This window comes from Corapipo altera, unplaced genomic scaffold (genome assembly GCF_003945725.1).
Source record: "Corapipo altera isolate COAL_440 unplaced genomic scaffold, ASM394572v1 0, whole genome shotgun sequence".
NCBI lineage: Eukaryota > Metazoa > Chordata > Aves > Passeriformes > Pipridae > Corapipo > Corapipo altera.
Genome location: NW_020884872.1, coordinates 54,478,947 through 54,503,617, shown reverse-complemented (window position 1 = coordinate 54,503,617; position 24,671 = coordinate 54,478,947). Strand labels below are relative to the sequence as shown.

At 39.9% G+C, this 24,671-nt stretch overlaps 1 protein-coding gene across 2 annotated transcripts in view; it reads right to left on the bottom strand.

The window, feature by feature from the left end:
- COG6 (component of oligomeric golgi complex 6) overlaps positions 1–10,374 on the bottom strand; it is a 53,420-nt gene extending 43,046 nt beyond the window's left edge. Inside the window, exons 1-4 of one of the 2 annotated variants that reach the window (XM_027647605.1) lie at positions 10,249–10,374; positions 9,545–9,688; positions 9,106–9,177; positions 5,660–5,718 (exon numbers count right to left, since the gene is read on the bottom strand). In XM_027647605.1, coding sequence (XP_027503406.1) covers positions 5,660–5,718; positions 9,106–9,177; positions 9,545–9,688; positions 10,249–10,374 — 401 coding nt within the window. Of the gene's footprint in view, positions 1–5,659; positions 5,719–9,105; positions 9,178–9,544; positions 9,689–10,028; positions 10,157–10,248 lie in introns of those variants that run through there. The other variant, XM_027647615.1, reaches the window with a different exon arrangement.
- Between the last annotated feature and the right edge of the window lie 14,297 nt (positions 10,375–24,671).

The following is a 24,671-nucleotide window of genomic DNA, read 5'->3' as shown; positions in this document are numbered from 1 at the left end:
TTTTCCGAAGTTATTTTATCATGCCACTAAATACAGCATAAAAATCTGCTAGCTTCCTTTACCTAGGATGAATCAGAGCAGCACATTCTGAATTATTTTCCATTTGCAATACTGAGGATTCAACACATTTTTAAAGCCTCAGAATGATGGAGTATTTCTACCTCATAAAGAAATAACAACCATCTTTAACAGATTTGTATAAAGTCTGCTTTTCAGCAGCAGCTGCAAAAATTTCTTTGATGGTTTTCGTGAAAGGCAAATATACAAGACTACACAACAAAACACTTGCACACAAGTAAGTGTTAGGAAAGCATTCTTCAATACCAGGTGCAAAAATACATTTCTAAATGCTGAGAATAAATGTTTTTATTCTATGTTTTATCTGACAAACACATCTCTTATTAAAGGAAAACTAAAATACTGTGAGAAGGTATTCAGTGACCAATTTACCATAGAACATAACTATGAAATTTTCTCAATTAAAAAATAGGGAGGCAAAGAAAATAGAGTGAATTGTCTAACGTTTCCAAGATACAGGAAAATAGCAGTAAGAGTAAGTAAGGCTTTAGTGAGACCTCATCTGGAAAACAGATCATAATCCTGATCATCTGTGTTCAAGAACAATGGACTCCCATTACACCAGAGCTAGCAGGATGATCATGGGAATAGAAAACCTAATTTAACACAGGAGACGAAGGAAGCTCTAATTAAGATAAAGGACAATATGAGAAAACCATCAATTTATATCCAAGAATTAGACTGGAAATCATGGAAAGGCTTTTACTGGAAAGAATGAGCTTTTGGAGAAAGTGTTCCACAAATAGCAGCACATACAAAATGTAAAAATAATGCACTAGTCATGCGTTGAACCGTTGATGAGTTTATCACGGTCATCATGCAAATAACAGGTGGCAGCAGGAATGTGGACTTGACCTTCTCCCACCTGTAATCCCGATCCTAAAGAGAGATAGCCTGCAATGCTACTGTCCTCTCATCTAATACATTCTGCTCAAAGAATAAATAGGGAAAAATCAAAAAGACTAAATCCAAAGTTAAGCAACACATCTGCATCGAAATGATTCAAATCTTACCAAACAGATTACTAAACACTAGAATAAAAAAGCTTATATACTGTAAATAAATTCATGGGATTCAGTAATTTTCCACTTTCATACCAATTAGGTTTCCTATAAACATGAGGGGTATGTATCTACAGAATAGTCTGGACAAATAATTCATATTCAGAACTCTGCAGAACTTCACAGCAATCATGTGATAAATATATATATATCACATATATATATAGACACACACACTTATTAGGTAAATCAGTGTTCAGCAACAGTTAAGATACAAGATATGGTTTCTAAGTTGTGCACAGAGACTAAATTAAAAAGGAGTGCATTTCCAGTGAACAGATTCTTTTCCATTTTGTAGAGATGAGCTAATTGATACTCCCATATCAAACAGACTGATTTCTTCTTCAGCTTATCTTTTATGAAATCAGATATAATGCCACTTGAAGCGGGCCTGCTTAGTCTGGTTTCAAATTTGCCATCAAATTCAAAAATGTTGCCAAAGGCATGAATTTAAAACACTGTTCTCTACATCCACCTGGAATAAGATCAGAACAAATGAGCTTAACCTGCAGCAAAAGGAGAACTAAATCAGAGTAGGAAAACAATAAAGAACCAAAATCAACTTCCAGTGAAGACCATGGGCTCTTCTGTTCCTGGGCTTTTCTTCTAAGAGCAGATTAGACAAACATGAGTCAGAAATGGTATCATGTAACTGATTCTGAACTTCTGATGTATGTTTCTTGACTTGTAAGACCACACCCCATTTCATACTGACCAAGAGTACCTCATGTCTCAACAGAGTACATGGTTGCCAGGTAGAAAAGCTGGAAAAAAATAAGGTTTTGCACTTTCTCTGCTAGTCATGGCTAGAATGTGACAAATTAGGGTTTGTTTTTTTTATTTTCAGATCCATTCTAACTGGTTTTAGTCCTCTGTTACACCTTGTAACACATGCTTTAACTTGGTACAAATCAGGAAAGAAAATCAACCTCAGAATTTCAAGTCTTCACCCTCCCCCACACATCCAATTATAATTAAGTTTAGGCAATCACTGCTTTTTCTCATGAAGCTTATTCATGGGAATAAATGTAATTACAAGTTTCAAAAGGTCAACACACGAAATACATCTCATCAATGCAAACCACCAGATCACCACTTTTCTTAGCATACGCTGATAAAATCAAGCCTCTCTAACCTGCTACTAATACTGCTGAACTTCCTGCATTATGTCCAAATTGACTACAACAAAAAAATATATTTCTTAGAAAAGGAAAAAGGCATCACCAACAGATAAGCATGAGAGATCAATAGTGTAGCACTACTGAAGCAGATGTCCACTATGAAATATTTTTCTTAAGACTTCTGAACTTGTATTGAGCACAGAGGTGACAGTCAAATCATTAATTCCAAGAACGGCATTTGTTGAATTTAAGTAAAGAACAAGTCTGAATGGAATTCAATTAAAACAAATTGAAGTAAACAGTGTTACATTCCTGTCTGGGATTCATACTTAACATATTTTTTAAAAGTGAAACAATCCCACTGCTATGTAAACCGTTTTTTTTTTGAATCAACATAACTAACAAGGATTCTGACATCAAAACACAAGTTTTGCTCTGAAACACATATTTTGTGTTTAAGAACACAATTAAGAGAGGGTAGCAAAATAAGAGAAGGTGTAAAGGTGTTCAAGTGCATAATCTCAATGAAAGCTCTGAACCATCAGCCTGACTCAAAAATATCTGTCCAAACCATTTCCATTCTCATTTTTTCATAATAGTTTTCAGATTATTATGGTCTTTACATCCAGAAAACTACTTCTAGCTCTCACCACTTTTTCTATTTCTGCAGACTTATTTTCAGTGATCCCCCTGAGCACATACATACACTCATATAATTGTCCTTACTTAATTTTATAAGAATTAATATCGTACCTATTACCTTCTAGTCTCTCTCCTCAACTGTTACATCCACAATTGTGGCTAACCTCAAAAACGATCTTGCATATCTTACCATTAAGTGGCTGGCAGAATTACTACGAAGCCAGGCTACTGGCATTCTGCATACAGTATTTTGGAACTGAACAGTTATTTCTCTGGTTTGGGAACTACTGAACTCTGGGACACTTGCTCCCGATGCAAGGTGAAGTAGCTTAGTATTGCAAGTAACTTTTCAGCTTCATACCAAGAAAGAAAAGAACTAAAGTCAGGTACGACAAGAGAGCCAACAAGTCAGACAAAGTTATTATTAAAATCTCACTTCGAGGACCAATATCCTTTTTCTATCAGCCTACTAGCAATAGCAATTAAACAAACCCACATCTTTTAAAACAGCAGAGGTTGTCTGAAAACAATCTAATCCCCTCGCTACTATACATAAACAACCAATGGAACCTGAAAGCAAACAGCATACAGAAATCTAGTGAAGATAATGAAATGGAAGTGGATTTTTGACAATTCCCAGAAATTGTCTAAATTAACTACCTCAGTTTTTCTTTATTGTAGAAGTTTGTTATGAAATAGATTAAAATGAACATTCTATTCAAGACTCTAGGTTACTGAACAGCAATAAATTAACCTTATGTAATGGAGAGATGGGTTGGATGTCTTGGACTACTTTATTTCATGCTACATGTTTCTATTAAGTTGTGATAAGTCTCAGTTTTAAGGAAAAAAGGAAAAGCTAAAGTGAATCAGATAAATGCTAAGCCTAACAGAAGACCATAATAGAACAGGTCCAGCTTTCATATCTACATTTCAATCAGACAGCATCCTAGGACAACCCTTAGGAGACAGAGAAGCCACACCCTTACAGTTTCACCATTTACTCCTTTGTTGGCTTAAAAAATGTCACCTGTTAAGTTGAAGGAATCAGGAATTTAAGACCTGTATTTTTTCTGACTGTAGGCAAGATTTCAGCTCTTAAGAAACCCCTAACATTTGGTAGCACGATGCCTCTTCACATGCCTGATGTGAACCAATGGGATGCATCAGAACAAACAGTCAATTAACAAGTTAAAATAAAAGATGATTAAAAGGTCCCCAATGGAACATAACAGTCCTCACATTGTAGCTTTTAACTAAATTTTTTGTAAGTTTAGACAGGGAAAAAAGTTTACTTTGATAGTAAATGGCACTACGAATTTTCCAAAACCATCAGACTGTAGAATCACAAGTACTTCTTGGCTTCTGCTCATGGGTACTTCACGATATACTTATTCCTACATGTGCACTCTGAGGTCACAGAGACCCTTAGAAGGACAGGCTACTTCCTAAACTTTTTTCCCTCTTCACACTAGGGGGATGTTCTGTCTTTTAAAGGAATTAGCAGGAAGTCTTCTAAGTAAACGATTGTGCGAGTAAGGACTATATTGTGGAAATGCTGCTGTACTGCCTGCATAATCTCCTTTAATGGAACTTAAGGCCAATTAGACATACACCACTTGGGATTGGGCTTGACATCTTCCATTCTCCTTCCGAACAAGGCATCAAAGCATTTCCTTTTCTTGAGACTGTAAACCATATGACCACTTCTCTGTCCTGTTACATTATATACTCATATTCAAAATGATAAATTTTCAAAGACTTTACTTCTGCTCACTTGCATAAATTGTGCCTCTACCAAATCCTTCACTTTATATGAACCAGCATTGCATTTTATGCAGTTATTCTACATTCAACCTTCAAAATGTGTACAGATTAGACTCCAACTTCACATTCAGACTTCCACAGGACATAAACTACTTTCTATCGAAGTCCACGAGATGAACCTACTGATTTTAAAAGCCTGCTGAGAGCTATACAAACTTGTAATTTCTACTACAAACTTATTACTGAAAATAATTATTTCTAACTTCCAGAAAACTGTATATAATTTTCATAAGAAAGCTCATAAAACAAGGAGATTCATTCTTCTACACTGAGAAAACGTACAGCTGTAAAACCACATATCCTAGCCGTAAAAACAGTAAAGACTGCTTGCATCTGTCATAGGCCATTATCCCCGTTCCCATGAATAAAAATACTGAAAAGAGTAAAATACAAATCTTTTCTTCCACAGGAGGCTGGAGAACCAAGGGAAAAAGTGACCTGTGTTAGGCTCATTAAACAGCACTTCTGTATTTTACAGTTAGCTTTAAATACGGCAGAGTAGGTTAGAATCCAGCTTTTCGTTCCCTCATAAAATCCCTGAACCAGAGAGTGATTTCCACTGGATATGAACCATTAACAACAAGAAGCCTGTCAAACTGATGAGACATTGAGTTGGTCCATATCTGCTACAACACAATATAATTTACATTATCAACTGACAGTAGGTAAAGCACATCCATATCTAGCATGCTGTGCCACTGTAACTGATTCTTTTCCCTAAAAAGCCAATTTTTATTCAAATAAGCAATAACACACATTCTTACCTTTTTGGATCCTCTAGCAATAAACTCAGAATGCAACATTTTTATTCCGATTGAGCTACAAACACAGACAGTGTTAAAAAAAACCCAAAGTCATTACTCAAAAATAGAAGTGGCAGGATCACACCTAGAAGAAAATTCCATCAAATAAATAAGGTGGTATACATACTTTTCTGCCTGGAGTTTTGTGGTTTTTACAATCAAGTCCTGGGTTTGTTCCTTTGCTGCCTAGAATACAATTAGAAATATGAAGTATGTGAAAAACACAAACACATCAAATGTATTACACTATCTTTAAAATTTGTAATACTTTTGAAACTTTCCAACTATTAGCAATCTAAAGAGTGTACTGTTTGAAACAAAAGGCCTTCTTTAAACAAGTATTCATTAACTCTCCCTATTTCCAGGCAGGAAAAATAAATTATTATCCTTATCCATTTACATTTTCATGTTTATATACATTTATATTCAAAATACAAAAACACTGCAAGTATTAGAAATAGTTCTGCTTATTTTGTTTGTTCATCAACTGTAAATTGTTTGCTCTTACAAAATGAAAAATGCAAAAAATTCCTTTGGAAGCTAAACTGCCCAGTGGCAGTGTCCTTCCAGACTTTTCAGACAAGATGATGAAAACAGCTCTGCTAGTCTAAGCAAGCTCAGCTCTACAGTCCAAGCAGCTTACAGAGCTGTAAGGACCAAAAAAAATTATTAAGAAAAATTTCTTCACTGAAAATGTGGTCGGGCATTGGAACAGGCTGCCCAGGGATGTGGCTGAGTCACCATCCCTGAAGGCATTTAAAAGATGTGTAGATGTGGCATTTTGGGACATGGTTTACTGGTGGACTTGGCAGTGCTGGGTTAATGATTGGACTTGATGACCTTATAAATATTTTTCAACATAAATGATTCTATAATTTTAAGATTATGAAGTTCATCATAGTCCTAAATATTCAGTAATGACAAAGCAAGGGAATTCATGTAGAAACAATTCTGCATCAGACAGCAGCTGCATGACTAAAGGGATTGCTGCAAACGAAGTTAAAGAGTTCTGAAACTTACTGCCCACCAAAAAGATAAAAGACATTTGGAATTGTTGGCTTCCCACTGGATGCCCCCAATGATTCCCTAGGCAGTAAAATAAGATGATTTTACAAAAAAATTTCCTGCAATCAAAATGCATTCAGCATAGAATAACATTGCAAGTGAAGAGGTGGAAATGGTTATAAAGATATTCTGTGTGAATAATTTCAATACTGTATTAGGTCCAAATCACAGTATTTGCTGAAATGAAGATGCCAGTCTTAAAACCCCTGAAAGGACTAACAAAAAGTACGTATGCACACTGAATTTTCTAAAGGAAACTAACACGCAAACTGCAAAAAAAGCTCAACAGAATTTATTGAACATTTAGTAGTTCCAAAATAACTTAAGATATCTTTAAGCTTTTTATATCTTATATAAACAATAATATTTAGGCAGTTTAATAAATTCATAATTTAAACCTTTTGACCATTACAACAAAAGACTAGACCTGAACTATTCAGTACAGGAATCTACTAATTCCAGACTGGTTTCTGCCATCACTTTCTTCAGAGCTGCACATTTTAATAAAAACAAACAAACAAATTTGCTTCCTTTCCAGCATTTTCTGGACAGAAGTACTAATTACCAACAATAATGCTAATAGTAGGACAGCAGAAAGGAAGAAAAAGTGTTTTTTCTGGATCTAGCTAGATATATCAGGAAGCCAATTTATATTTACATGCATTCAAATACATGTCAGATATTGTCATTATTTTATGTATGAAATGTAAGAGCTTATATCTAACCAAACAACGTAAGAGTCAGAAATGAGTCAGACATGACAGAAAAATCAGAAAGTTGGTATTTGATGTTTCTTGTATATCCAAAAAAACCTATTTTTCTCTTCCTCCCCACCTCAGTATATAACTAAAACTTTCATTATCCTTCAGTCCTACTTTATTCCATTTCAGCACTTGCCTCCTTCTCTCCCTTTCAGCCACTGTCCAAAAATCAGATTTGACAGTATATGGTTATTTGAATCAGATGGTATTATAAACTTAAAAAATAAAAAAGATAAAAAGCTTCCTGGCTTATCTAAATATATTCCCTTTCATGTCTTTATATTTGTTCTGCTTTTCTTAGCACGCTTTTCTGCCTTATATGCCAAATATCCTCCTCTTTATATCTTCTATTTGCTCTACTTAGTTCATTTATGTCTTATTATTCAGCTTAAGCACATGCCTGCAAGTCTTTGTGTCCTATTACAGTTAAGTACCAGAGTATTTCACAACTGAGTGCAAATTTGTGAGCTTATGAACTTGCTTTACATTCATACAGACAAAGAAAACATGGATTGAATCAAGACAAGTTATGAGTTCTACAAGGCTCTAGAGGGAACCTCCTGTGGGGCACAGAACAAAACTACCTACTGACTTCAACAGAAAAAGAAATCTCTGCAGGGTGGCTGTGCTCTGGGAAAGACAAAAATCAGAGACGATAGTTACACTTCATGATCTAAAGACAGAAAAGAGCAAATATCTGCATGGACACTTGACTCATTTCCACATCTAAGAGTTCAGTCTAACAGTTCCTGAACCACGCTAGGGAACACATCCACATTAACAGTGTTCAAAGAGATTTGAGACCTCCGAGGTGCATTACCCACTTCCTTCCAAAACTGAAAATTAAGTACTGCAGTTGGCTACACTGTAGTCTCACATTTTTTGATACAAGTTCATCAAGCTACAAGCATTTGTACAATGACTATGAAACCTGTTTATCTAAGTAGAAGGACATCTAATATCCACACACACACATATGGAGAGGAAAACACAACTGTTTTCACAGGATTTTTTAGTGAAAGATTCTTATTCACATATTATAACTTACGTGCTCTATTCAGAACATAATTAGTTTGACAAAGCATCTACACTTCAGCATCCATAAACCTTTTACACTCATCACTGCATTGAATACTGAACTTGTACACTAAAACCAAACCAGATTTAGTAATGTATTTTAAAACACAAATTTCCCCCCCATCCAGAATATTATGGATTCAGGATTAAAGGAAAACAGAATTGGTTTTGTTGTGTATCAGCATTCTGAGACAATGTTATGAAACAAAACCAATACATTGAAGATGCACAGCAGACTTGTTTCCCTCTTTGAATTACAAGATACTTTCTTATGAATGTAACTGAGGTATTTATATGAACACATAACTCAATAGATGCAGTCAATACAAAAGGCATTTTAAAAGGAAATAGACAAATTAACCCTTTAATTTCACACACATCCAATCTAACAGAATATTTCCTCTCCACTCACATACAAATACATTGCTATTCTCAAAGTAAGTATATTGCTGCATTTTGAATTGCAATTTGGAAGAAATTAAAATGACTTCCTTGATAAATCTTCTGAACAAGGAAAAAAAAGCATATTAATATCCTAAAGTAGCATAATATGCATACTATGGAAACATCCCAGTGTTGCTGTTAACCTCCAAAAATAATTATCCGTTTAAAAGAAAGTAGTCCCACCTCATCAGTTAAAATATACAAAGCACATCTATTCGTATATTACCTTTAAACGGCTGGACATGTCTTCACAGCAGCTGCTCATTGCTTGCACATCTTCGTTTATACTCTCAAGTTCCTAAATAAGTTCAAATAACAGTAACTGCGTTTAAAGTCAGAAATGCCATGTCCAGGCCCAGCTCCATCCCAACAAATTAGATGCCCAAGGAACAAGGAACATAGTCACTCTAGGTTCCCTGTTGGTCAATGCCAAGAATGCACCACTAAAGATCAACATTCTCCTGGGACTTTTATCTGTTTGAAACATAACATCCCTCTGCATAACATTTTCACTAAATGAAAGAAATGATGTATCGCTTTTCCTCTAAAAGTATAATTGTCCTGGACACTCAAAATCCCTCTTAATCCTTTTTTCTTTATTTTTTCACTTTAAATTACATAGCAGTACTCTTGCAAGATAGCTAATCATGCTGCAAAAATGCTACCTCTTTAACTTGCTTGAATATGTGCACAAATTCTTCATTTATGGCCAAGCTCCGTCGTTCAATGTCCCCACGCAAGTTTCTTCGGGTGCGCAAACTGTTTTCCACAAAAAAGGTCGAAAGAGCCTTGAGTGCTTCCAGCATTTCCTAGAATATATTAAAAAAAAAAAATCTTAACTTTGGACACAGTTACAAAGAAGCAGGTTAAAAAGTCTGTAACCATCCCAAGTTCACGGTCTTATTAAAAATAAAACAAACGTAATAAATGGTTTTGGAGGAAAAACTACCTAAACACGCTGCGGATCAGGTAGCAAACAACCGAAATAATTGTTGAGCCTTTCTTCTTCTAACAGACAACTTTGTCTGATATTTTAGAATAGCTTTAACAGTAAGATTACTTTCTGTAAAGGAATGACCTATTCACAGCCAGAAAACATTTAACCAGCAAAAAACTTGAGACGTGCCCTCCGAGGCAAGCGATACAAACCTCCCTACGATCAGAGGGGATGAAACAGGAGCGTGGCATGTCGCTGGAGAAGCGAGAACCAATGCTATACGTAATTAATGCTGCAAGCGGCCGCCCGCGGCTCCGCAGCGGAACTGAGGGTACGGCGGGACTCGCCCCCCGCCGCGGAGCCTGTCGGGGCCCGCGGCCCCTGACGGCTCATCCGGCCCCCGCCCCGTCCCTCACCCGCCGCCCGACCCACCTTGTCGTTGTCCAGGCGCGTCTCCAGGATCTTGTTGAGCTTGCGGGACAGCGGGTTGGTACCGGGGGCGGACGGGAGCCCCGGCCCGGGGGCGGCGGGCGGCTGCGGCGCGGCCGTGTCGGCCATGGCGGCCATGGCTGCGGCCCTCTCCGGCCGCAGCGCCCCGGCACGGACCGGCTCCGGCGGAAACGCGCTCCCCAGGCTTTGGTTCCGGCCTAGCGCAGGCCGGCCGTAGAACCAGTCATCGCCTGGCACAAGTGGCACTTAGGGGAATAAATAAAAGATTTTGGGTTGATGATGAGCAAGAGGGTTCACTTCCTGAGGCCGAATAGCTGTATTTATGTAATGAAATCAATGCTTTAGTTATGAGCACATCTAGGTAGCAAAAATAAATGGCATCTCTATTGCATAAGCTAACAGCAGTAGCTGTAGAAGTGTATCAAAATGAGGAGGTGTCTTTTTTCGGCTATGCATTTACTGACACAGAGGTGAACATCTGAGGTCTCCTCGCAGCTCCAGAGCACAGAATCACAGAATCAATTGGGCTGGAAAAGACTTCTGAGATCATCGAGTCCAACATCTGACCGAACACTACCATGACAACTAGACCATGGCACTAAGTGCCATATCCAGTCTTTCCTTAAATACAGGTGACTTCATCCCCTCCCTGGGCAGCCCATCTCAATATCTGATGACCTTTTCTGTGAAGAAATTCTTCCTAATGTCCTACTTAAACCTACCCTGGCACAGCTTAAGACCATGTCCTTGTGTTGCTGGTTCCCTGGGAGAAGAGGCCACCCCACACAACTTCAGGCTACAACTCCAGGCAGTTGGAGAGAGTGATAAGTCAGCAGAGCTGCCTCTCGCTCTGGAATGTAGGAGATGTGGCTTTGGCAGCTGGGGCCATGGTGGGACCCGCTCCATGGCAGCAGTGGCTTTGCTCCCTGGACAGCCTGGACAGGGCCCTGTGGCAGTGCTGCTGTTGATGGTATGGGCCAAACACCTGCAGGAGCCTGGCTATGTGCCCCACTCTCGTGCTGCAGCCATAGCATGTTCCATCTCGAAGTGCTGAGGTGTGACAGAGGGATTTCTTTTCCAAAGGTACACAGATAAAGGTAGGATGCCATGGAAAGAAAATGTCTAGCAGCACACAGCTGTTATGTAAGAAGATAAGGGTCCCATCATGGTATTAACTGTGAAAACAAGAGCACCTTGCATATGCAATTGAAAGTCTGTTTCCATTTGTCTGATGGTGCGTGGATCACTCATTGCTCTTCTGAAAGCTCTTTCTGAAAAGAACTGCAAGTGAATCAAATAACCTTTGCCTTTATGCCCAAGAGGGAGCACTGAGCTTCTAAATGCTTTTGTTATTTTAGTTTGAGTGATGTATCTCAAGAAAAAATTACATGACCAGAGCCCCCCTCCTGAAATCTCAGCATGATGGAGAGAGCGATAGGATATTTTTCTATTTAATTTTTCTTTGTTTGTTTCCTTCCTTACATGGATCCTCTACATAAAAGGCCAGCTTTCCTGAACAGCCTGTGTAGTGCTTTTTTTCTACCCTGGCCTAGTCAGGAAGCAGGGTGTCAAGTATTTTCAGACACCTTGTTTCCCTTAGTTTCTCTTTCTCCTCCACAATATTACATTGATGTTATCTCGTTCTAGATGTCTTTTACTTCTGACTGAACTTCCAGGAGCCAGGATCTCCCTTCTCCTTGTTAGAATGTGGAGATAAAAAGGGCCCAAAGTCATCACAGGTGTAACTAATTAATATTTAAGCATGTCAAGAAAATCCTATTATTAGAAAGATCCCCTCACACCTGTAAGTTGGATGTTGTTAGCTGTTTGAGCAACATTTCAAATGCTGTTAACCTGGTGAATAAGTTGACAGAATGAAGGTACGCCTTGAAGTCAGAAAGACTTCAACATCTGAAACACAAGTGTCAGAAAAGTCACGAACATTGCCAAGTCTTGTCCAACAAGTTATTCCACAAACATACAAGGAGCCACAAAGAATTCCCTCTGTCAGTCAGTACATGCACTTTCTTTTGAAACAGCTAATTCTGTTTTTAGATGCTTCTTCATGGGTGTGCATTTTTTCAAGAATTTCTTTCATAAGCCAGAATGCTTCTAGCTAGTGTAAAACATCGGGCTGACAGGAACCAATAGGGTTTTGAAACAGCATGTGTTTGTCTATGCATGTGTTCTCCTGGAAAAAATGGGAAGAAATAATCAAGGGAGCACTTTTTAACCTCCCACAACTGAAAAAAGGGCTTATCTTTTGTTCATCTTTCAGGAATATTAGATGAATCTATGAAACAAAATCCTCTCTTTTTTCTGATATGAATAATATTTGCAGGGTAGATCTTTCCCCAGAACAGATTCTTTTAAACAAAAATGCAAATGTGAGTGCAATGAGATCACCATCTATAACTCAGCTGAATTGCCATGGTTTCTACATGTCACAATGGTGGGATTTGATGTGATATTCTTGCCAGTCTGCTTGCCCACCAGTAAACATCCTGTTGAGTCAGTTGAATGCACATTGTGGGATAAAACAATGGGGAGTTTGTGATCTGTAACTGTCAGAAGGTACTTTCAGTTATCAGTTCATGTGTATCAGTGGTAGACAGTCTGTGTAGTGTGTGTAATTTACTCCACCGTAAGTTCCCTTACCAAAGGGAAAATTACAGCTGTCAGTAAAGACATGTGTGATACATGGGGTTTTCTGTTAATTTCTTGTGTCAGTTCCTTGTTATGTTGGGTTTTGGTTTTGTGAGCTTCCCCCCCAGACAACAAAACTGTTAGACAACTGTTATTGCTATGCAGCTGGTGAAAGTGTTCACAAAACACCCATTTGGTGAACTACAGGCAGGAGCAAGGTTTAGCCTGCACAACAAGGAGTGTGTGATTGGTGGAAGACCACTTGCTGTCCACATACCCCAAGCTAATAAATGCTGTTTTACTTTCAAATGCTTGGAGGTACATATACTTTTTGAAGACAAAGACAATAAGGGTTTGTAGTAGTAATCTGAATCTGCTCTGCAAATGGCTAGGTAAGAATAAAACCCAGTGGTTGAATAGGTTGACTGGGCTCAAAGACGTGACTGGAACTGGTATTTCCCTACCCTGTGGTGAAAGAGCAGTGACAGAGCAGCACATAAAGAAAATGTTTTCTCAAATACAGAGAAAGAGGAATAGCCCTTGCTATGGGTGTTGTCATAGGCAAATGAGGGTGGAAAAAGGGAATTTTTCTGATGAAGGGAAAAGAAAATGTACAAATACATTAAAAGAAGAATAGGAAGGAAGGAAGGATAGACCAATGCAGAGCTTGGATCAATATGCACAGAGGACAGAGGAACAGGAAAGATTATGAAGTGAAGTCAGGGAGGGAATAACAAATGCCTATAATTAGTTGTATTTTCTACAGTGTAATAGATAAAAAGAATTTGACAATGCTACTTTGCATACAGTTGACAAGTCCTGATGCTTTCAGATGCTGTGAAGAAGAGTATCTGCAGGAAGCTGGTTGTAATAATAACTATGCCATCCCTGTAAAAATTATAATAGCCCTCTATGCTACAGCCACTATTGAGGATCAGGTGAGTAGAACTTGGCCCTGTTCGGCTCTTCACTGCACACAGCGTATCCCAAAAGAAATTCACCACTGCCTTATGTTCTTCACTGGTTCTCTGCCATGAAATTATTCATCAGTTTTCTCCAGTATTTTGATGTCTTTTTGTGCCATGGTTGGGACAGAAAATTCAGCTGATAGGCAGAAGCACAGGAAAAATATTCTGTGTCTTTGGGTCAGTTAGAGCTGGATTTTTTTAATGTATCATTTTCTGAGAGGTTAATGTTGTAGATATTTTTCACCAGAAGAAATCAACTCATTCCTTCAATTTTTCAAAAGCACAAAGACAGTGCTGACCCCATTTTGCAAATTCAGGTATGACTCAGAGTGATTTGCCCAAAGGTCACCCTGACAACAACCCGTAGTCATGTAGAGAAACCTGTCTGTGTCCCTTGAAGGTCCAGAAGAATGTACAGTGCTGAAGTTTTCAGTTAGCTCATGCTATCTCACTTGAGGATTTATTGTTGTGCCTCACAGTCAGCAGTAGTGGTTATAATATATGTGATGCTGAATCAGCCACCTGGTTGAGGAGCTGTAAAACTCCTGTTTGTTAAAACTCACTAAAAAGATAACACTAGCAGTACACTATGCACTTTAATGCATACCAAACCCATGAAATCTTGCTGTTCATCTCCTGCTGAAAAAAACCAACCATTGATGTCAAGAGAAGTATTGTGTTGGCAAAACCAATAGGCTTTAGTCTAAATATATTTGGCTCTAGAACACTACAGAATATAGGACTTCTCTATAGAAGTGGTGGTCTAAACTATGTGGCCACATTGCCAGCAAGGTCAATAGCAGTGCTCACTCACTCAATGAGGGCCCAAATTTCACCTAAAAGAAAGAAACAAATTGTTTAGATTGTGGAGCCAGGAGAATTAATGTCTGCTTGTGGCTGACTGACTGTGTCACCCCAGTGACTGAGGTGTCTCTCTGGCTGAGGTATAAAGCTTATCTCCCTTTGCATATACTCATTAGTATGCTGATGAGATCTGTAATATAGAAGATTACTCTTATCATTATCATTACAATAACAATACAGCAGCAAGGAGGAATATTTTTGCCAGAAAAGAAAAGTAGAAGCAGGACAAAAGTAACACATTATAATGATATGTGTCAGTCCTGCTACCCTTTTTCTTCAAGCAATGACTGCCTATGTCCTGCTGGCAAAAAGTCTCTGGAAGGTGTTCTGGTTTATAGATGAAATAAAAGTTACCCAAACAACTGAACAAAAATTACAACTATTCACCATCAGACAAAGAAACGGTACCCTTGACTGCATCCTGATCTCAGCTGAAGTCAGTCTCTAGGAGAGAAAATCTAGAGAATGATACATAAATTACTGAGCAACGCCTTCACATCAGCTGATCAACGCAATGTTGTCTATGGGATCGTGACATGGCCATGACATAGATCATGACAAGCCAAAGGTAAATCTAATAAATCATAAGAATGATGGCATTAGAAAAATGCCTTTTGAGTAGTACATCAGCAATACAAGTTTTAACAAAGACCATAAGTGTTGCAAACTTGGCTGAGTTCCCTTTTTTGACAACTCCTCTAACTGCTGTATTATAATCCAGCATTTGGATTATAATTTGACCCTGGGGGTCAATTGTCTATATTTTATGGATCTCAGTCAAATTGCTTAGTTTTTAATTCCCTTGACTTTTCTGGCATGTTTCTTTTGATCAGACTGCTCATTGCAATCCCTTAATGGAAATCCAGACACTGCTTTAAGCCCCCACAGCTAGTGATGAACTATGACTGTTCCTCACTGAGGTGTTCCTATTATTTCCAAAACACAACCACTGTGGTCACTTTGTGGTTACTTTGTGTTCAAGTCACTGAAGACACATGATAAATGTATAAATGTATATATTGCTGCTATTCAGGATTTGTAGAGGACTCCAAGATAGTATAACTCCACTTGGCAGAACAAGAGATGCACAAATGTAGAATGAAATGCATTTTTACATCCCTATCTTTTTCGTTTTCTCTATTACATTGACTGACTGGTCTCAGTTTTGAGGCCTGTTTGACTTTTCCAAAGCTCCTTTTAAACTCCTATTAGACAACTTTTGCCCTCTTGCCCTTTTTGCATATACACACACTCACACTTCTGCATGCAGGCAGGGTAGTATGACTGGCTTCTCTCAGCTCCTACCAATTTCATTACCAAAGTCAATATCAAAGGTACAGTCCTTAGTGTTAATAGATGCTATACTGGATCTGGTAGCTGTTGATTGAGATGTAATTGCATAAAATGATAGATTTCTCACTTTGCTAACCCAGCAAATCCTGCATGAATGTTCTTATTGGCACAGAAGGGACAAGAGTATATGGTCAGGGACATCTGGCAGGTAGAAACTCACTTTTAAATTGCAGCTAACAATTTTGTCAGGCAAAAGTGAATCTGGAGCCATGAGTGCACAAGGAACTCTTGAGGGGGCAAGCAGTGGTGTGGCATGGAGCAAAAATGGGACAGCTTCACCACAAAAGCCATTGTCCTGTGAAAGAGCACTTTAGGAATGTTGCTTGTAAAAGTTACAAAAAAATATTGATGATCATGGCAATTTTCATAGCAGTATTACAACATCAACATCATTTTACAGGCATGGGGCTCATAAATAGCTCATAACATCTCTGTTTGGGTGAATTTAATGGAACTTTATTGCTACTTCAGGAAAGGTAAAAGTCTTTAAAATGCCAGAAGTCACACTTTCTGACATCTGTCAGGAGGGTAGCAAAACAACTTCTCAGCAACTCCAGTGTGGAGCTACCTGCTATCTTTAGATTTGATTCTTTCTGTAAAGTTGACTCAGAAGTGTCATCTGGGCTTGCCTCAACTGTTTATCTTTGTGTGTGAGCTCATGCAGCTCTTCCAAAGCCTTGGCAAGATGCCATCAACCTCAGAGATGCTAGAGAGCTGGTATGGATAAAAATAACTTATTACTTAATGGCTGACACCGGTTGCAGTCACTGCAGATGAGTTGCAAACAATTTTTTGCAAAGATCTGCTCATCCGCAGAAGAAATAGATTTAAACCTGCAGTTTCTTGCTAAAATTATCTGGCATCCCTTTCTGGTGGTCATTTCTGTCTTCATGGCATTATTACAGGACTGGCATCCCCATGACTAGTGCACTGGAAGCAAATAATTATGTCCCTATGGGAAGGCAAAGGTTGTAGGAAGCAACCTTGTTTCTAAACTTTGGTATCTGTGGTGCATATTTGTCCATTTGCAATCTGAAATAGTGAGGGTGGAAGGAGTCTGGGCAGTTCTGCCAAGAAGGGGCAGATTGGCAGTGACTTAGCCTGTCCCCGGCCCACCAGCAGGAGGGAGCACAGTGATGGACTGGGTAATACTGGTGTCGCTCTATGATTACACTGGAAGGAAAAAGCACGGTGCTTTTGCTGCTCAGATGAGAGTTTTGACAATGCAGGAGTTCTCTGTTGGCATCTACTGCAGCCGAGTAGGTTGGTTCAGCTGGTGTACAAAATGGTGTCAACAGCTTTGTGAAGCACTCACATTCCCTGGCAGGAGCTCAAGGAGCATTTCCAGCAACCTCCAATTACAGTATTAATTACAAGAGATTATCAAGTTCCCCAGAATAGGCCCCAAGCTTCCTTTGGCATGCAAACTAGCAAGGACTTTCTTGTCCCCGTAGGTAAAGCTCTCTTCAGAATATCATAACTCTGAATATACATCACCCATCACTGTCAACTTTCCTTAAACAATGCCATCTTAAAATACTGTTATGCATGCAGAACACATGCTTTTCAAAAAGCAGATGTCTTGTTGAGTGAACTGCCAATCTGGAGGTTTGGAAAGGATATTTTTATGTTAATTTTGATGATTCTTTCTACTTCTGTCCCATACACGTCCTTTTATATGATAAAGTCTAGAGTCCTAATACTTTAGCCACAGTAATATCTCAAAGAGAAGCATCAGGTGCTTTAACTAGATTGCAGATTACAGTTCCAACTGGTAAAATCAGCAGATTGTCTTCAAGCAATATATGTACCTCACTGCAAAAAGCTTATGTCAAGAAGTGCCCCTGCTGGCATGGAGTTAGACTGTCCTTTTACTGGTGAAAAAGCAGATTATTTTGCTGCGGTGTGATTGCTGATCCACTGCTGATATTGGGAGCTCTTAATATTAAGTGGCCTGATTCTCTTCTTACTCACTTCAACTTGGATATCCAGACTTGGAGACAAATTACGTACTTATGGTAGAATATATCTCACCAATCTTCTAACACCTAAAAGTCAGGGATAAAGTCAGTAGCTTAACATCCTATCAGAGAATGAAAAGAAAGACACTTTCAGAAGACAATCCATCCTAAGATTCCTACCTAGTCCTCTCCAATGACAGTATAGAAAACTATAGAAAAATATGATGGACTGTTGACTAGACACTTAATTAATTATTTTTCCCCCTATTGGTCTGACTGTGACCTTTGACTTCTCTGCAAATAATTCAAAGAGTATGCCCCAGCTTCAGTGCTGCTGAACTGAAATACTGTATTTGAATCCTGGTGTAACCCCAGGTTCTCCTTATACTCCTGGGGGAGAGGGTAAAAAAAAACCAGGAGGTTTTACATTTAAAAAATTAAATGGCTTAGTTTCACAGCAAAATGATCTAGTTGGTCCCTGTAGGTGTGTGACACACCATCCAGATGTATGTCATTTTAGGTGACATATCATGGACTTGCCAGTTGCAAAGGTAGAACTGCCCAAGGGCTAGTCTAATTTTTTCACCTGAATCAGAAAAACTTTTACATTTTCATTCATAAATCGATGGTGCAGTCCAGTTCACACCTGCTTCTTCTGTTCAGCCTTCTCCTGTGTCTCCTTGCTTCATTAATTTTTTCACCTCCTCTCCATCTTCCCATGCAAATCCATCTCTCAGAAGTATGTGTTTCACTCTATCACAAATATGCCTACTTGGAATTCATTACTCACCTTCTCAGATACCAATATTTATCTAAATTTCTTTTAGTGCTATGGGATTTGGACACAATTTCTATTATCAGTAGTAGAGATATGCCAGCATACTACCACAGGGACATCAGCTTGTGTCTGATTCATTGAAATGAATAGTTGTTTTACAAGAGGCTCGAGAGTGAGCAGGAATACATGTGTTGAGCTCCATTCTCCAAAGTGTCAGGCACTGGCTTGAGAATGTGCTAAAGTGCTTGGTGATTCACAGGCAGAGTTTCTGTGTTTTACAAGGCTGAGCCAAAGTTCCTTTATATTTTTCAGTCACTGAAGTTAACAGAAGCCCTCGTGGATGGGTATTGCAGCATAAATTAACTTCATTTGAAGAAACAATATTGTTGCAAAGAAAGAAGAAAGTCAATTCTCATTGTATCAATAAGAGAGGAAGGACTCATTGCCTTCCAGAATTTGAAGGAAGAGAACAAGAATTAATTTCCTTTTGGTTGCTGCCTCAGTGCCATTCTGCCTCATTTTTCTCCACATGGCTAAGGACTTAAGCACTGGGCAGTTCTTTAATATGCACAGCTAGTGCAGAGTCCCCTCTACTCAAAGTGGCTTAGCAAATATCTAGCTTCTCTAAGGCCAGCTTATGGTGCATATTTGAGCGAAGAAATTTTCTTAGAAAAAAAAAGAGAGTCATCAGTTTAATGAGTAAGTTCCCTTGAAAATGGTAAACTGCAAATTAAATGGCAAAAAGCAATTAATTATTGAAATGATAATATCCTTGTAAAGGTTAAGAGGTAATATAAATGAAGTTCCTGTGAGCACATTAATGGAATTACTATCTTCCCCCTTATAAGTGGCAACTGTAACGACCTTGCTAATTAGATTTTTCATTGGGAAAAGGAATAGTGAAACATGTAGTTTTATTGCAAAAGCACAATCTATGACTATGTTTTTTTTGTTACAACATAATATGCAGAGAACTCTCTCTTCCCAGAGAGGGTTAAGAGCTCTTCCCAGAGAATGAATGGGAGATGAGTGAAGCCCACATAATTCAGGAGGAGATGGTTAGTGATCTGCTATGCCAGTTAGACATGCACAAGTCTATGGGCCCTGATGGGATCCACCCTGGAGTATTGAGGAAACTGGTGAAAGAATTTGCCCAACCGCTCTCAGTCATCTACCAGGAGTCCTGGTTAACTGGAGAACTTCCAGCTGACTGGAAAATTCACGAGTGTAACGCCTAAATACAAGAAGGGTCTGAAGGATGATCCAGGGAACTACAAGCCTATCAGGCTAACCTTAGCTCCCAGTGTAGCAATCTGAAATTCAGATATCATCAGAAAAGGAACTTATGGGATTGTGTGGCAGACCGTGGACAGCAGGGGCTGGGAGAGACTCCTTGCTCTGAGGAGCTTCATCACAAGACTTATTGATATTTGGTTATGTTGATTGGCCTGTCTCCTGCAGCAAGATATGGAAAGACTTTGTGATGATATTATCAGACCATGTTGAAACCCCTTTGTTCTCTTCCCCCACATGTAATCCTGATTATGACAAATGTTAATCGATTGTGTAATCCCCTAGTTAACATAACCCATCCCCTACTTAGCATAACCCATCCTCCTCATTAACATGTCCTGCCCCCAAGACCCTTAAATTGCATTTTGTGTATTCAATAAAGATTCCAGTTTTCACCCCCAAAATTGGGATCATATAGTTTTGGACCTTTACATCCCTGCAAGGTTATGGAAGTGACAGATCATTCTGAGAGCCATTGCATGGCACGTGCAAGACAACCAGGGAATCAAGCCTAGCCAACATGGATTTTCGGAAGGCAGACCCTGCTTGACCAACCTGATCTTCTATGACAAAGTGACCTGCTTCATAAATGAGGGGGAGGCTGTGGATGTTGTCTATCTAGTCTCCAGTAAAATGTTTGATGCCATCTCCCACAGCATCCTTCTAAAAAAACTGGCTGCTTGTGTTTTGGACGGATGGACTCTTTAATGGGTAAAAGACTGGCTGGATAGCAGGGCCCAGAGAGTGATGGTGAATGGGGCTAAATGCAGTTGGCAGCCAGTCCTAGTGGTGTTCCCCAGGATCCAGTTTTGGGGCTAGTCCTGTTTAACATCTTTAGTGAAGATCTGGACATGGGGATTGAGTGCACTCTCAGTAAATTTGCAGATGACACCAAGCTGGGTTGGAGTGTTTATCTGCTTGAGGATAGGAAGGCTCTACAGAGAGGCCTGGACAGACTCAATCCATGGGCTAAGGACAACTGCATGAGGTTCAATAAAGCAAAGTGCCACGTCCTGCACTTGGGTCACAGCAACCATATGTAACCATACAGGCTGGGGCAGAAGTGGCTTGAGAGCTGTTCAGCAGAAAGAAACCTGGAGGTGCTGGTTGACAGCCAGCTCAGTATGAGCCAGCAGTGTGTCCAGGTGACCCAGAAGGCCAATGACATCTTAGCCTGAATCACGAATAGTGTAGCCAGCAGGACTAAGGAAGTGATCATTCCCCCCATACTCGGGACTGGTGAGGTTGCGCCTCAAGTGCTGTGTTCAGTTCTGAGTCTCTCACTTTAAAAAGGATATTGAGGTGCTGGAGTGTGTCCAGTGAAGGGCAACAAGACTAGTGAAAGGACTAGAGAACATGTCTTATGAGAAATGGCTGAGGGAGCTGGGTTTGTTTAGTCTTGAGAAGAGGAGGCTCAGGTGGGGACCTCATCACCCTTTACAACTCCCTGACAGGAGGTTGTAATGAGATGGAGCTGATCTCTTCTACCGTGCCTGCAGTGAGAGGATGAGAGGAAATGGCCTTAAGCTGAGACAGGGGAGATTCAGATTAGATATTAAAAAAAATTTTTTCACTGTTAGGGTGATCAGGCATTGGAATAGGTTGCCCAGGGAGGTGGTGGAATCACCATCCCTGGAGGTGTTCAAGAGGCATCTGGATCTGGTGCTGGGTGATATGGTTTCGTGCTTTAGGGGTCACAGTGGTAGTGCTGTGTTGATGAATTTGGACTTGATGATCTTAATGGTCTCTTCCAGTCTTGAAGATTCTACGATTCTATGAAGCTTTTGATGGAAACAGGAAACAGTGCACTTGAATGGCACAGGAAAACTACTTGTAAATTAGAAGAGGCCGGAGCAAAAGATGAACACTGACACACAGACGAAGATACACCTCTCTTCAGTTTGCTGCAGCTTCCTTGTGAACACAAGGCATGGCCTGAACATGATTCAACCCACTGTGGCTGAATAGGTGCCAACTGCTCACCAAAGGACCCTGTGCAGGTCAGGTAGCCTGGGCTCTGCAGTTCAGTCTTTCTCAGATACTTGTCCAGTATTGTTAATAGGAGGAGATACATAATACACCTATACCTATATATATATTATAAATATACATACATAATCCATATATCTTTATTATAAATACAGATATATCTAATAAATGCACACCCATGTAGGTGTATGAATGCTATATACACACTGGATTTCCTATTGACAAGCCTTTTAGAGACCTTTAAAAAAATTAGTTTGGTTCTTTCACCAGTGAGAACGTTTTGGAATTGATACTCTGGAAAGTGGGTTCTGACAAGAGTTGGCATCACAATTTTTCTTTGAATTAGTCTGTGCAAGATTTCAGAGGTTCCAGCTTCCCAGAGTCCCTGAGATCTGTACGACACTCAGGGCATGATGGGGAGGGGAGGAAACGAGCTTCCACTTGGAAAATGAATTGGCCTTTGTCCCCAGTGAAAGGATTTTCAGCTTTCCCTTCTAAAAACCCCAGAAATCATTAGCCTTATCCTTGGGAATGTGATCTAATAGGGTGACCTAGATGCAAGTGATCGCTGGAGCTCAGGGAGAGAGGGAGCTCAACTCCGGTTCCGTAGAAAAAGGCCGGGGGAGGAACAGGACCCTGCCTTGCATCCTGTTCTCAGATACACCTACTTTAAGCAAACCGTCCTGCAGAAGTCACCGTTGGTTTCTGCAAAGGCGCCTCAGGAGCCTCAGGACAACGGCCCAGGCAGATTAAGAATCCCACAAGTTTTGTGGAGAACAGAAGCAAGCTCTGCTCTCTGCCCCCGCTTTTCACACACACGCCCTTCCCCGTCTGCAGGCGCATCAAACGCTCCGGGGGGACAAGGGCAGAGCCCGCGCCAACACCGCGGGGCCGGGAGGTGCGAGGCTCCCCGTGCCGCGGGCTCGCCCGTCCCGTCCGCCCCGCGCCCGCTCCCGGCCCCGCCGCCCACCGAGTGTCACTGTCGAGCAGCGCAGAGCCGCGCCCGCCGCCCCGGGTACCTCCCCACCGCCACGGCTTGGGCCCTGCTCGTAAACTGGGACCTTCTGCTGAAAGCTGATCCCCGACCGAGGCTTTAAAGTAAAAGGAAAAGTCTTCTTGGTTATGCACGTGTCGTTAAACAAACTTGGGTCTCAAACGGGCATGCCACGAAGTGTAAGAGAACACGGAGGCAAGACCTGCTCTTTGTACATTCCCTGCATCTTCTGTGACAGCATCTGGGAAAGACAGACAGATGTTCCCCTCATAAATAAGATGACACTATTAAATTATTTGTATTGGGTGTACATGCTTAGAAAACAGCCTGCCAGGAGATGAGCATTTCTTGCTGGGAAATCGCTCATTCATCATTCAGACGTTCCTTATTTTTCAAAGTCCACTTGGGAACAGTGGAAATTTCAGCCTGAAACCATCCACATGTTTTTTCTGAGCTTGTGCAGAACTAAAACAATTCCCTGGTGAAAAAGAATGGGTCTGGGACCTGTCACCCCAGAGCTCCGTCACCTTAGCAGTGTTTGTGAGGGCAGAGCAGGCATTCCTCCCTTCAGCCGTAGGGCCAGTGCAGAATAAACCTCCCTGGCCTCTCCCACAGCCACCAGGCTTGTCAGTAACAGGACACAGAAGAGATAATCAGTAGCGTAATTTGCTGTAGCTACTATTTTAGAGCCTTGCAAAATGCAGACCACCTGGTGGCTTTTATATAATAGATGATAAGTAATAACTTTATAAAGATGGAAGAACATATGGAGGGTTTATGGCAAATAATAAAGATTGTTTCCCTTTTTTATTTCATATTGACATGTTATTTGTATGTGCATATAGAGATTAAAAGACTGATGTTAGCAACAACAGCATTATATCTAGTAAGACAACTGTCCTTCAGAAAGTGCCAAGTTCTGTTGGTGAGTTGTCAGTAAGAGAATTAAAAAAAATTACCACCATGAGAACCACCATACAAATAAATATTAATCATAATATAGTATTAGAATAGAAGAAGAGAAAGGATCTTTTGCTTAGAGCTAACTTTACAGGTCAGGATTCAGGTTTGGATGTAACAGGTCAAAATCTCAGGAGCCTAGTTCTATGCACAGTAGAAAACATGAAATTTGTTTGAATTGGAAGGACACCATATGGATGTATCAGGATCTGGTCACCTGAATTTGTTTTCTTACATTCCTTTGAGAAATTTGCAGGTGTTAGAGTTGGGGTTCTCTTTTTCTTCCCGTTTAGCTGATTTTTTTTTTCTCCAGCTGCTGCAGATTGGACATAATTTCAGGCAAATACATTAATTATCAGATTACTTCCCTAACAGTACTTGTCTGTTTGGTTTTTAGTGACTGTATTTGAATAATTGGGTTGACTTTCTGTTGCTCCCAGTACATAGCCTGAAGTCTATTGTTCTACTTACTCCTTTCTTTTTCATTTAAAATCGAGTACAGACACGACCTGAAGATCCAGTTTTGTAAGACGCTCGGAACCATGCTGGTGTGATCACTCTCCTGCAGACCACGTAACAGAAAATGGATGGTGACTTGG